The sequence below is a fragment of the Ursus americanus genome, chromosome 20 (genome assembly GCF_024610735.1).
Source record: "Ursus americanus isolate L20-20 chromosome 20, mUrsAme1.1.p, whole genome shotgun sequence".
NCBI classification, from domain to species: Eukaryota; Metazoa; Chordata; class Mammalia; order Carnivora; family Ursidae; genus Ursus; species Ursus americanus.
Genome location: NC_142146.1, coordinates 45,635,333 through 45,649,940, shown reverse-complemented (window position 1 = coordinate 45,649,940; position 14,608 = coordinate 45,635,333). Strand labels below are relative to the sequence as shown.

General features: G+C 42.9%; 1 protein-coding gene across 1 annotated transcript in view; it reads left to right on the top strand.

The window, feature by feature from the left end:
• Positions 1-1,239: 1,239 nt before the first annotated feature.
• The window catches only part of CLRN1 (clarin 1), a 35,411-nt gene continuing 22,042 nt past the window's right edge, over positions 1,240-14,608 (top strand). Inside the window, exon 1 of the mRNA XM_045812704.1 lies at positions 1,240-1,492. Coding sequence (XP_045668660.1) covers positions 1,240-1,492 — 253 coding nt within the window. The remainder of the gene's footprint in view (positions 1,493-14,608) is intronic.

Below are 14,608 nucleotides of genomic sequence, written 5' to 3'. Positions count from 1 at the left end.
AAAAGCTGTTACCAAATTCTGAACTTTGGTTTTTCAGATCTTGACAATGTAACTGGACTCATTTTGCTATTTAATCTTGCTCATGACTTTGTCTCTTGTTTCCCTAACTGACGACTTCTGCTGCACCCTTGCTTTTCTGTGGTGAGTTCATAGAGCTGGCTATCTGAGCACAATCTCTTCTTTCCACGACAATGCTCTCGTCTTCTTTATAGATTCTGATACTTCTCAGACCCAAACCTCATTTCCTTGCTATAGTCCTGAAGCAGCCAAGCATTTTGAAGGAAAGCTTTTAGAAATCTCGATATTTGCACCTGTGTGCCAGTAAAAACTGGAATCCACTTCTCAATTGACACACTGATTCTAAATCATGGATCTGGGAAAAAAGAAGTTAGGATGACAAGCCCTGATGGTTGGTCTAGGGCACCCAACTCAGTTCAATATTTTATGCTGTTACGATTAATATTTTTTTAAAGATTTTAATTAATTAATTAATTTGACCGAGAAAGAGAGTGTGTGAAAGACAGAGAGCATGAGAGAAAGAGAGACAGCACAAGCAGGGGTTAGCAGTAGAGAGAGAAGCAGACTTCCCGGCGAGCAGGGAGCCCAATATGGGACCCTGGTATCATGACTTGAGCCAAAGGCAGATGCTTAACTGACTGAGCCACCCAGGTGCCCCTGATTAACATTTTTCAAAATCAATTAATTACCAATAAATATACATATGTTCTTCTTCTGTCCAAACTCCTCTTCAACCCCCACCCAAAACAAAAACACAACAATCAATGAGCTTCTCAAGTTGCTGAATATTTACCATAGGAGCCAAGCCTGTTTCTGAAAGTTTCAACTCACCCAATCAGACAAAAGGCTGGGGGAAAGGGGAGGCATTTATCAAGTTACACAGAGGACTCCATCTGTTATCTTAGACCTTTGTTACCAAGTGACACAAGAGGAGATACTCGAAGGCAGTATGAAAGAGTTTCATTTTACAGATTCTTAGTCCAAAGATTTCAAATTTGAGAGGAACAGCAGCAGAAAGGGAGAAAAGTCAGGTAGGTGTGATGAAGAAGGTTCCATCCTGGCATTCTACTGACAGGAACCACCGTCAAGGGTGAAGGTGCCTATCTGGCTGGGAACTGTCCGTTTAGCCACTATAATAAATGCAGCCAAAGGGGCAGTCACTTCTCGTCAGTCGCAAAGGTCTCGTTTTTGAACCTCCCCCTCACAAAGCCATTCCTCATCATGCCAAACCAACAAAAGAAAGTCATTTTTTGCATGGCTGGGGTGTTAAGCTTCGTGTGCGCCCTTGGAGTTGTAACAGCCCTGGGGACACCATTGTGGATCAAAGCCACCTTCCTCTGCAAAACGGGAGCTTTGCTCGTCAATGCCTCTGGGCAGGAGCTGGACAAGTTCATGGGCGAAATGCAGTACGGGCTTTTCCATGGAGAGGGCGTGAGGCAGTGCGGGCTGGGAGCGAGGCCCTTTCGGTTCTCACGTAAGTAACAATTGCATTTGAATTATTTAATACTTTAGGCATACACTTGCAACTGTTGGAAGGGATTATTTTTAAGAGCCTTGAACTATTACGGGACTTTTAAAACAAATGTGAACCTTTTGAAATACGTCGGTCTCTTCCGAGCAATTTCCTCTTCCTAGTTTTTATTATTTTGTTTTTATTAATTATTTCATTCTGCTTTTATTATGACAACATATAGTTAATGAGCTACTATGGAATTAAGCTTTGAACGGATAAGCAATTAAATTCTTTTTTTTTTTTTTTAAAGATTTTATTTATTTATTTGACAGAGATAGAGACAGCCAGCGAGAGGGGGAACACAAGCAGGGGGGAGTGGGAGAGGAAGAAGCAGGCTCATAGCGGAGGAGCCTGATGTGGGGCTCGATCCCATAACGCCGGGATCACGCCCTGAGCCGAAGGCAGACGCTTAACCGCTGTGCCACCCAGGCACCCCAGCAATTAAATTCTTAAATACTAATATTTATGCTAGAAATTTTGGTATCTTTTTAAAAGGGGAGGGGCGACCTGGAGAAATAGAAAGCTGTAAGAGAGGATCTTCATTTTGTTCTTTAAAAAAAAAAAAAAAAAAAAAGGATCAGTGTCATGGGCTCCTTAACCAACTCTAGCTGCTTTTCCACCTTGCTCATGACCTGTACCCTGTCTACCCCCGTATTATCCCTCTAGGACCTTTCCTGCTGCTAATATTCTTTTTTTTTTCTTTTTTAACCAATTTGAATCACTTGACTATAGAAATTTTAAATGATCTGCGATGCTAACTGGGCGAGAAATAGATGCCTATTTAGTATAGAAAATTTGCAACTGATTGACCTTCAAATCATGTAGAGAATATGAGACAGATTTTCCTGTTCAGTTTTTGTGAAATGGAAGTGTTACCCACAGTATTTATAACCTGTTTATCTTAAGAAGAGAATTTTTAAAAAATTACCATGTGAATAGGCAACTCATTAAATGAAAATTAATAAGAAGTCATTTGTTATATCTCTCACAACACACATTCAGAAATTATTATTATTTCAAAAGGGCTGGTTTGGAACAATCTTATGAAGAAACAGCCAGTAAATTACTGCATAAATCACTCTTCAGGAAAGGAGGTTACCAATTGAGGCATTTAAAATGAATTATTATTTTGCCTGGGTATTTTTTTTTTCTCTAGCATAGGTGGAAAGTTAAATTAATTGAATTTATTATTAACCTATGCAGTGTCTAATTAAATTTCAGTGCTGGCCTATTTATGTTTCTGCAACATTCCTTATATCTTCTTAGCAGTCATTGGACACCAACCTTCACTCACATAGGTTATTAGGTGATATGAATTGTCACAGGGCTCCAAAAAATCCCCAAGAATTAGTCTTTAGCTTTTCAAAAAATTATCATCACTAGATTTGATGAAGTGAATACCAACTCTTTTCACTGAATGGCTTTAGTTCATTAAGGTAATGGGGCTGTTAGAGTCGCTTAGCTTTCCTCAGGGGGGAGAGAGAACAAAGCAGCATATCACATGATTTGCAACTGTATTAAAAAATAAAAAAGGAAAAAAGATGAGTGAAATGATTTAACCATGAGTCAGTGGCAGCTAAAGCGTGAGTAAAGCTTCCCACAAACGAATTTAGACAAAAGCCGGGAACATACAGTGAACTTTCTGGAGCCTTTGCATTTTGTAAAGTGAAATAGAGATAAACTTTACTCATACCACAGGACAGGTTTCAAAACAATATGTTCTCTGAACACTTACTAGACGCTAAGCATATTTTGTCTTATTGAATCCTCACACAGCTACATTCCTCGGTGGTTCAATGCATAGTTTTTTTTATGGTTAAGTTCTCTGCTGGCCCCTTCTGTGGTTGTTCTAATCATCTGCCCCACCCTTTGCTTTTGTGAGGACTCAGAGTCCGTGGGGTTTAAACCATACTTTCACCTGTCACAGAACTGCATTTGTCCCCATGATATTCTGAACGTTTCCCCCCAGCCTTGTGAAGAAAATCTGATGTTTGTTTGTTCTGGGGTGACCTCTCTATTGAACCTCTCTAGATGCTAGAGCTGTTAAAACCTCATTAATTTCCATGAAACCCAGCAAAGTAGACTTACGGTATCGCTTTTTCTGCCTAAGCATGTAAGTATCTCTTTCAATGGAACATGAGAGAAAGTTGGGGAAACTGAATTCATCCAGTGAATTCCCTAAAAAGCATAGTGCTCGTTTAAATAAACAGTTCTTTTGGTGATAAAAGCTTCCTAACCAACGTGCCTTTAGAACACACCGTACCCTCTAAGTTTACATTCCTGTTGCAAGACAGCTTCATGGTCCATATCTTCCCATTTGAAATGCCATCACCCTGCCAGTGATGTTCTGACAGCATATTCTTGAAGGAAGAGAGCCCTCTGATATTCTTCCTAAGAGAAGAGTATAGCCCCATTAATGTAAGAGAATGAGAGGCTTAATTAATCCTGTCTTCTCAATAATGGCAAACTTTGAGCAAAATCCAGAGCCCCCAAAGAGCTCAAGGTAGATGATTTTCCGTTTCCTCCAGAGCCCAACTTATGTTTAGGGTACAACTCCTTTCCCAGAACTTCCTTTCTCATTTCCCTTTAGAAAGTTATTAAGCAAACATTTGGATTTTAAGAAACTTTCCACCGTAGGAGGAATGGAAACGGCAACTTATCACAGTATCTGTCAGTTCTTGACCAGTTTTCTTCACGTTGTCGCGTTACCATCAGTTAATATGAGTTTACATTTCAGTTCTATGGGATTGCTAAATGCTTCTTTGCTTGCCAGACTTTTCATTTAGATCAGTGTTGGTCAACAGAAACACAATGTGGGCTATAAATGCAAGCCACATATGAAACTTTAAATGTTCTAGGAGCCATATTAGAAAAAAAGAGTAAAGGAACCAAGTGAAGTGAACTTTAAGGAGACTTTTCTTTAACCCAAGATATCCTGAATACTGTCATTTTAACATGTAGTCAATATAAGATAGGAGATATTTTACTTTTTCCCTCCCAGTGCTTAATCTTTGAAATCCAGTGTGTATTTCACACTTACAGCCCGTCTCAACCCAAACTAGCCACGTTTCAAACGCTCACTCGCCATTTCAGTGTGGCTAACAGCTATCACAATGGGACAGTGCCGATTTAGCTAGAGATTTACTCTGAGTAAATTGGGCATTGACAGTGTCCCTATCCATATTCTAAATGATTTTTTGCTTGGTTCTGCTGTACAAGTTCATGTGTTATTTTTATGGGCAATACATGTGTCGCTTTTAAAACCCAGACACATAGTATAACATGAGGATAAAGAATGGACCAGAAAAATATTAAGCAGCATTGTCATGTTTGTTCCTATTAAATGTTCCCTGTTGACCACTCTATCTCTTTTAATTATAACAAGAATCTTGCCTGCCAGCATGCATGGTTATGCTGGGAAAACTTCTGCCTCGTTTACTCTGGCTGATTCTCATCCATTTATGGGTCAGTGCTTAATTTTCGAGAGGTCACTAGCATTCATACCTAGCGCACAATTTCATTCATTATAATGAAGGACTGTTTTCCTTTCAAGGAAAAACAACTGGTGGGCTTAATTTTTCCTGATATGTCACCTGTAAAATTTTAATGATGCTGTTTAAACTCTAACCGTAGCCATCAAGAGAAAAACTGCCAGTTTTGAGCTTAGTATGTGTGGGTGGGTTTCCGTGTTGGTGGTTTGAAACACTGCAGAACATCATCAAATATGATACCCAAGAATCATATGGTATCAATCATTCCTAGATATGCTGATCTATTTATTGCCAAGATAGTTCAATGAGCTGGTAAAAACATATGGAGGGGTTTTTTTTGAAATGTGAAAAATCATATCTAACCAATCATGTATCACAGCTTGCAACTTCAGTCATATTTTTAAAGCATTTTAATTGAGACCTTATGATTGAAAATTTGTTAAAAAGCTTAACAGAGATTTAGCCTACTTCATATTTTTAAAAAGCAGACTTTCTCTACCAGATGAGGTACATGACCCAGATTACAGAGGCGATGCTGAGACTACTTGTGTCAGCAAGCAGGTGGCTTCTCAAACGTATTTTGGGGTACAGCAGTTGGGACTTGGTCTCAGCCGCCATTACTGAGAGTGGGCACAGTCCCTCCACGGTCTCCTGCAAGCAGGACTCCCCCACCTGCCCCAGGTGCTCTACTATTCACCACCCTGCACACCCTGCTTCTCTCCTATCACCCCGCCGGCCCGTGGCAGAGCTGCAAAGGTGATTACGTACCCCTCCGAGAACACTGCCTGTCCCTCCTCCCTTCCTTAATGGACTGTCTGGTGGGAGGGAACCTAAGGGGTTCACCAGGGAACACTCCCTGGAGGGAGGAAAGGGGGAAGACAGTCGTGCCATTTCACCCTCCTGCCTTTTAGCTCAGGACCCTCTTGTCTGGTCTCACTCACCTATTCGAACAGTCCAGTAAATAGAGATTTTTGTTTTCCACCCACTGGGGGGGAAAAAGGCATGGGATAGAAGATAGTAATGGTTGAGAAGCACCAGTGTGAAGGGAAAATCTTCAGCTTCTCTTGACTAAATAATTGTTTCCTGCTTTGTCCTTCCCAAACCTTGATGTTCACTCTATCATTTCAAATCATCTTGGATTATAAGTATTTGAGATCCTGAGCCCTCGGAGGGTAGGGGCTGGGTATTCTCCATCCCCGAACTCCCTCAGGCAGGACCTAGAGTGGTACAGGTCACAAAGAGGGGCTTGCTAAATGTTTGGTAACCAGACATGCTTGAGATTAAGTCACCTGGGTTTGAGGCAGGTCTGTGTCACTGGGGATTAGATTTGGAGCAAATCACATTTCATTGGTTTTCAGTTCTTGCATCTGTAAAATGGGAGATGAAACTGGGTGATTTCTAACATCTTTTCTAGTTCAGACGCTTTTTGATCTATATAATGAGGGGCTGGCTGTCCTAGACAAGGTCCTTCCAGCTTTAAAATTGCTTGACCCTTCTACTCTGCCGCTTGAAGCCTCCACTGACAGTTTCCAGCCACTATCATCAGAAGTGAGTTTCGTGCGCCTTTACTCTTTGGTCCTCAAAGCTCATGATTTTTAAAGTATTCTGAAATATCTACGGTTTATTAGGACCCAAATGAATTTTGTTATCAAAGTGAATGCTTCTCTTCCTTCCTGTCAAAACCTTTTACTGTTTGTGTGGGAAACCACAGGTTAAAGGAGGAGACAATGAAGAATGGAATGTTTTAGGATTCTGGGGAGGTGGGTGAGCAGGTTGCAGAGAGCAGGAGCAGCCGGAAACACCCACATGGTCTAACGGCATTACCGAGAGAGCCAAAAGGAAGGTCAAAATACAGTGAGAGGCTGACCTCCTACTTCCTCCAATTTTTCCTGGAAACTTCTCTTCCATCCTCACTGGAAAGACGCCGGTTTCCTGCATTTGATTTCACAAACTGGTAATGGCAAGAAATTAGGAATCAGCAGTATGTTTAACACCCTCAGAGTTTTCTTTACCCAAAGGAGGAACTGAGCAGACATCGTCCTCAAATTCTTGAGAAATATTGGGAAAAAGCCATTGAGGAAAGGAACTTCTGGTTCTCCTTGCCTCAACCAGGAAAAGACATTTCTCCTTCCTCCCTAACAACTACTTCCAGTACCCTTACCAGGAAGAATCCCTCAGAGAAGCAGCCTCTCTCGACGATTATAGCTTTGCACATGTGTGTGCTCACACACACATGCACGTGCACACGCACACCTTCCTTGCTTTGAAATCACTCTCCACCCTAGCAGCCAGTAAAGTCACTGACCTGGTCTCACCTAAGGCATGAAGCTTGAGGCTTCTGGAACTTAACCCTGGTGTATGTGAACTTCAGCTGTTGGAGGAGGACTCCAAATCATTCTCACAATTCACTGCTGTGCTTTCTCTTCTAATCTCTGAGGGTAACTTATCTTCCCCAAGGATGTTCAGACACCTCCAAAGAAAATATACTTCAGCTGCCCATTTCCTGGGTGCCTCAGAGGTGCCAGGCATGGTGCAGAGATCATCTCCAGCCCTTACACAGGAGGTGTTGTGCTGCCATTCCTCTTGAACCAAAATGGAAACCATAAACTCAGAGAGGTCACAAATTTCCCAAAGTCACAGATCGAGTAAGCAGCTGACCGGAGACTGAAATTCAGAAGCGTAGGATATTTGCCACCTCTGTCTCCTCACCATATGCAACAAGGACACAAAGAAATGAAGAAAATATAAGAGTACACTTCAGTTTCACCAGCCAGTTAAACGATGTCAGTGCTTCACAACAGCTGGGTCTTGTCTATCCATGTGATAGGCACTCGGCCTTACGACTTACATTCATTCACTGCCTCTTTATCTCATATTTTGGTGGCCCTCATGTCTAAGCCCTAATCTTTGACCTTTGGGAGGTAAAATTGTCAAGTCAAGGCTGTTTAATAATCTAGGCTGAAAAAAAAAATCTAGGTTGAGCAGGTCACATGCTTATGGCTAACCTTTGGGTTATGTCATCATATAACCTTGATGTTGATAATTTATGTTGAAAGAGGAGATACCTGCTTGCACATGTGGCTAGCTGATGGGAGCTCACTGCCAATGAAAATCTCCATGGTACGATCTTCAAAGTTAGCGACTTGCACTGCAACCATTATTCCGCCGCACCAATGACCAAAAAATGGCAGCCTCTTTCCTGTGGTGTCATGAACGGTTTCAAAACAGGCAACGACAAAAAGAAAAGCAAGTACACAGCATTTGCTTCACGTCAAAGTCTGGTGTTTTATGAGGAGCCAATGGGTTAGAATTAGAGTGTAAATTAAAATCTCATTTAAAAAAAATGAAAGATAAAGCTCATTTTTATCTCTGATCTAGATCAGAGGTTTCATCGAGACTTTTAAAACAAAACAAAACAAAACGTCTATAATTAAACAATGACAAATTAGCCTTTCAATCCAGTCACGCACCTAAACACCCAGACTGGTTGGGAGAAGATCCCCTTTTATTACAGGTATGATAGAGCTGACTAATAGCAAACTGTACCTGGCAGAGTAATTTATGCAGGATTCGTATTTCGCTCCCTCTCAGCATGTTATAACTGTAGCAAAGCCATTCTCGGGAGTTATTACCCCAACATAATCATACCCTGTGGATTTGGAGCAGTTAAATGTGTTCTGTTATCAGAGACACATATGCGCCAAAGCAGCTGTCGTCCCTCAGCCACCATGGGTGATTAAGACTCACTGGTGGGGCTGCCTCTGAATTGGGTTGAGTCAGGTAGATACACTTCAGCTGAGAGAAATTCAGGCAAGGTATTGGAAAATGGCATTTTAAACGGTTCCATCTTACCGTCAGGTCTCCTCCTCTGAACTGCTGGGGTCATGGGTTTCACTCTCCCCGACCATGCAGCCGTCAGAAGGAAGCCTGGCTCAAAACCTGGGTGTGGGAGGATGGGGACTAGTAAGGGAGGCGAATGCACTGAGCTTATGTGAGGGAATGGCTGTCACTGGATTTTCATAATAACTGGCTGCGGACGGGCTGAGGGCAAAGTCAGATCAAGAGCGTTTCTGTAAGAAAAAAGAAATCTTCCCTCTTTTTCCCTTTCAAGAAAAATGAATAGCTGAGCACCAAGGGGCCAAACACAACTTCTCTTTTTACACACCTTTTATGTGGACAAGGACAAGTTGAGAAGGAAAACAGGACCTCGCAAGCTACCCAATGGCTTTAATCTAGGAAGAAGTTGCTGCACCAGGGCTGACATCAGTATGAGAGGCCGCCTTCATTCGGAGAGCTTCGCAGATGCTGTTACCTGCATCTTACATCTGGCCAGATGAAGGCGGAAAGGGCTCATGAAACCTACACCATCAGGGCAGTGGTCCGTCACCCTGGCTGCACTTTAGAATCAATCACCTGGAGAGTCTTTAAAACTACGGATGCCAAGCCTCCATCCCAGGCCAGTCGAACCAGGATCTCTGGAGGTGGGGCCTGAGGACTGGAATGGTGTACAAGCTCCCCGGAAGATTCTAAGGTGTGTCCAAGGCCAAGAACTACTGAGGTGGATGGTGGCCAAGACAGGTGGGAGCAGGTGAGGAGTCCGGAGGCCCCCACGTTAGGGAAGGGCAGACAACCAGAAGGAGGGCAGGGAGGAGCAGCGGTGGGAGGTTTGGGGATCTTTAGCTTTTACTCCTTTATCTGCATCTTTCCATGAAGGTTCTCACACTTTCCCAAAACCCTCCTGGCCTCAGAAGGAATGAGAGACCGGATCGAGGAATTTGAGTAAGAAACAGCATACTTGGCTGTCAGCCCTAGAGACTTCCCCTCTTTCCAAGTCTGCCCACCGGGTATAAGAGCCTGCTCTCTACCTGGTCAGGATAAGGGAGCCAGCTCTGCCCCGGACTGGGAGACTGTCAGCTCTCCAGCCCCACCTGTGACCAGCTGGGTGAGGCTGCCTAATCCAACAGAACTTGGTGGAAGATCTAAGCCACGTACTCTAGCATTTTATCAGAAATAAAACATTTTGACCTTCACCCGCCTGTCTCCTGTGGAAGGGTTCTGCTCCTTCCAAAGAGACTATCAGGGGTCCTCTTTAGCAGTGTGCCATCAGCCTAAAAATCATTTCAGATAAGCATTATATAGAGAATGTCCAAGAAATCGCACAAGGGAAATAGAAATGAGAATGAGAACAATATATCAGATGCTGAGGAAAGTGTGTGACAGGTACCAAATAAGTAATTAGCTATAAATCTAAAGTTCCTAGATTATTTACAGGAATGGTCACCCACCTGGTCAGGGTGGGAATAAAGCAAAAACTTGAGCTACAAGAGAGACAGTTTGCCTGAATTCCATGTATCTAGGGACTCCTATGGGGGATCTTTGGTCTCAATGTACAGATCAGTGATCTGACCTCCTGTGAGCCAAACAGCTCCCTCCCACCCTCAATGACTGATCATGAGATTTGAAAATGCAGACACTCTTATGCACTGGGTTCTTCTATCTCCCACTCCTCTTGGTGGAAATACAACTCCCCTGCCATTCTCATCATGTTAAAATAATATTTAAGCAATTACTTACAATTTACATAGAGCATCCACAGAAATGATTTCGCTTGTGTCTCTTGAAAGTTCAGCGACTTATTTCTGTCACTACTCACATTCTCACATTTACACATAAGAGAGTTGAGGTATACAGAGGCCCACATGAGCAGTAAATGGCAAAACCAGATTAATCCCAAACTTCCCTAATTGCAAAAGCTATGCTTTTTTCAACCTGACATGCTGCCTTTCAGTTAAGACCTGGCTATTAGTCTCTCTTCCCACCAGCTCCTCCGTCCTTCTTGTTTTGGTGTTGCATGATATTCTCACGACCTAATACTCTTGGCCGATGCCTCAATACAGGTTTAGGTTGGATTTACTAAATTCCTGCTTAAGAACTGTAGGATAAAAGATAGGACTGTTAGACTGGAATCAGTAATGGCTAAAAAGGAGAACAAAGTTTCAGGATAAAATATAACAGAGGAACCCAGCAGATAGAAATAAACTGAAAGGCAACTGAAATGAAAGTCATACATTTAGAGATATCAAATAAAACATGGATTAATGGCAAGTAATAAAGGAACATACTTAGCAGTTTGTAAAAACAAATGGTTTTTTATCTTATTCTTATTACTCTCCAATGATCTATTGAAAACAGCATGACTTTACATGTAAGACACAAATTCTTTGTAAGTTAGAGTGTATGTGCCCTCACACCCCCAGGGGGGGAGAATCACTGGGGCCTATTATGTGCCTAAGCATTCTAGACTCTGCAGATATGTAGATACGAAAGGAATGAGAGAGAGTGCTTATTCACAAACAATGAGGCATCTGGCAAAAGTGTTTTTAACTAATTGACAACTTGTAAAAGCCACACAGGCACATCAGTCAAGACAGACTGTGTTAGGTGGTAATGAAAGTAAATTCAAACCTCACAGGTCAATCAGCGAAGACGGATCTCTTGCTCACAGTAGGTCAGATCAGCTGGAGGTTCATTCCAGGATGCAGCCACCATCTGGAAGGTCGCCAGTTGTTAGAACAGAGGGCAAGAATTGTGGAGGCTCTCACTTTGGCAGCTAAATCCTCTGACCCGGAGCGGACACGTGCCACTTTCACTTATTCATCACTGGGAAAGGCAGCTGCGCGGCCGCATCTAACTTCAAAAGGGCCAGGACGTGCAATCTTATCACGAGCCCAGAAGGGGGAAGAACCAGAATTGTAGATGGTTGAAGAACATGAATCACTATCACAATTATTATTTTATCCAGAAAGCTCCAACAAGGAGAATTGTTCTTTCTCAGGGCAAGGTACAGGGGAATCGGAAGAAAGTTCTTAAGAATCAGAGTTCGATTTCACTGGATGACATTGAAGAAGCCATTCTGAGCAAAGGAACAGCATGAGCAAAGTTATGAAGAGCCGATTATGGCCAGAGTACAGAGGATGTTAGAGGAGGGAGCAGAACGGTGAGGCTAGGGAAGAAGACAGGGACCAGAACAGGAGAGACTTTGCTGTCCTAAGACAATGAACTTGATCTTGTAGGCCATGGGGAGCCACCTGAGAGTGGTAAGCGGGTATGTGACAAGGCAGAAGATGGACTGGAAGAAGACCAAAAGAGAGGTGAAGAGGCCAGTCAAGAGGCTCCTCCATTCAGTGTTTGGTGGCCCAAACCAGAGCATTGCCAGAGGGCTGCAAAGGAGGGGAAATATTTCTAAAATAATCAGGTGCAAAAAAATCAACAGAACTTAGTGACGTGAGGTGAACCCCAGGTTTCTCCAGGACAGAGAGCTGCAGCAATTCACTGGGATAAATACAGAAGGAGAAAGTTTAGAGGGAAGATGAAATTCTTTTTGGTCATGTTTAGTGAGGTCTACTTATAGGCCAGCAACAAGTGATGTCTATCAGTCATGCGGATTTGGAGGTCATGGGAGTGGCTTGGAGTAGAGGTAGAGAAGAGGGAGTCAGCACATTAGAGGTGGTAGTGGGAGCTACAATGGAAGGAGAGGTTTCCCAGGAAGGGCGATCAGATGAGAAGGTGAACCAGAGTGGGTTCTAGAAAACACCAATACTTATGTGTTGAGGAGGAGGGACCAGCAAAGCAGGCTGAGCAGGGAGGGTCAGTGAGCTGCAGGGCAACCAGCAGAGAGGAAACCAAGGGAGGAGAAACTTTCAAAAGGAAGTAATGGTCAGCAGTCCCAAACACCACAGAGGTGTCAAATAAGAGAAAGTGAAAATAGTCCCTTGAATTTTAACACCACGAGGTCACAGGGGACCTTTTCTAAAGCAGTCCTGATAGAGTGCTGGGGAAGAGAGGTCCTTGTAGGAGCAGAGGAGGGACTGGAAGGCCAGGACTCAGAACAAGGCTATGGCAGGCCCCTAGAGGAGCCCCATGGCCAGGCATATATGCGTGCATGCCTGTGTGTGGGGGGGGGTGCGCTCGTGCATCCATGTGCATCCGCGTGTGCGTTCACAATGGGAGGGTCTGGAGTGTGATTCTATACTGAGGGGATAAAGCAGTAGGGAGGAAAATGCTGAAGACAGACCAAAGAGGGAGGTAATGGATTGAGAAGGGACCCTGTGAGGTAGAAAAGGATGAGTCTGACAGCACAGGGAAGAAGGCCAGACCATGGACAGGAAGGAAAAAATTTCACTAAGAATAGAGGGAAGGTTGGACACAAACCAAAGCAAGCATGGCAACGGGAAGTGCAAGGTGAGGGAATTCCCTTGATGGCCTCTGTTCGCTCTTTGAAATGGAAGAGTTCCATTCACTGGGTGTTTTCAGGCTTTCTGTAAACCAGGCACACAAATTGAGGGAAATGCAGGCAGGGGTGTGATAGGTGCTTAAGAATGGGGGAGGACGAGAGTATCTGATAAGGGGCAGAAGAGGGAAAGACTGGAGAAGACTTTGCAGCATGGCTGGGGGTTGCAGTAGACCACAGATCAGACGCCCAAGTTGGAATGGGGGCACAGAGGCAAGGGACACAGCCCCAAAGAATAGAACCCCCCACCAAATGATTGAGACAGGGTAAATTTCCTATGGAGAGCTCCCTGGGACTTCATTCTCACTCCAAGCCATTTGCTCATGTCTTACTCAGCTCGGTTTTGTAATAGCAAGCTTTAGTAATGAGGGTATGACGGGCTTTCTCTGTACACTGGGCTAGTTATGCAATGTGGATTTCCTGCCCCCCCCCCACCTCCTGTGACAGGTGCCTTCTATTCTATTAGGAGAGTGACCTCAATGACTAGTTTCTTCTAGTTTTCTGTTTCTGATTAGATATCTTGTCAGAAATCTCTGCTTGCAGACTGCAGGGAAGAGAAATTGAGCTTTGAACCAATAGTTTAATATGTATGTTACAAAATACAACTCGCCTTCTTTAGGTTACATTGTATCAATACATGTACAGCGCTCTTTCAGAAAGCACACTGATCTAAGTAACTCCTTTCCTGGACATGCATCCAGAGAAGTTAGTCCTGCTCATCATCCACCCCCATAATAAGAAAGAAGGAATGTGCTTGAAGATGTCCATTACAGCATTAGCCAGAATACTGAAACAGTGGAAGATAATCGGACAGACAGCCGTGCATCAGTTTGATAAAAAATCCATACTGTTATCTACATGAGTTATGAAGGCAACATGTAGGACATGGAAAATGTTTATATTCTAAATGAGAAGTACAAAATATAATGTCAAAGCTACATTATTATAATATAGAAAATAAATATTAAGATGGCAAAGATTTGAAAGAAATAAAGGAAAATCTTGCTTTTTATATTGGTAGGATTGTGGGTGAAATTTTTATCTTAATTTCCATTTCATTGTTATAACGTTGTTCATTTATTTTTAAGAATTCCTTTATGAACAGTTGGACATTTGAACAGAAATACAGTGAGGAACAAGTCCATCTTCTCCTAATCCTCCTGCCCTGCTAACAAAAATAAGCTTTGTCATGTTCAGGGTTGAGATGAATTCTTTTACAAATCCCAAACTTTAAACCCTATTATTAAACAGCCATCAGTTTCCATGTAACAGGTTGACAATCCCCCAAATATGTTG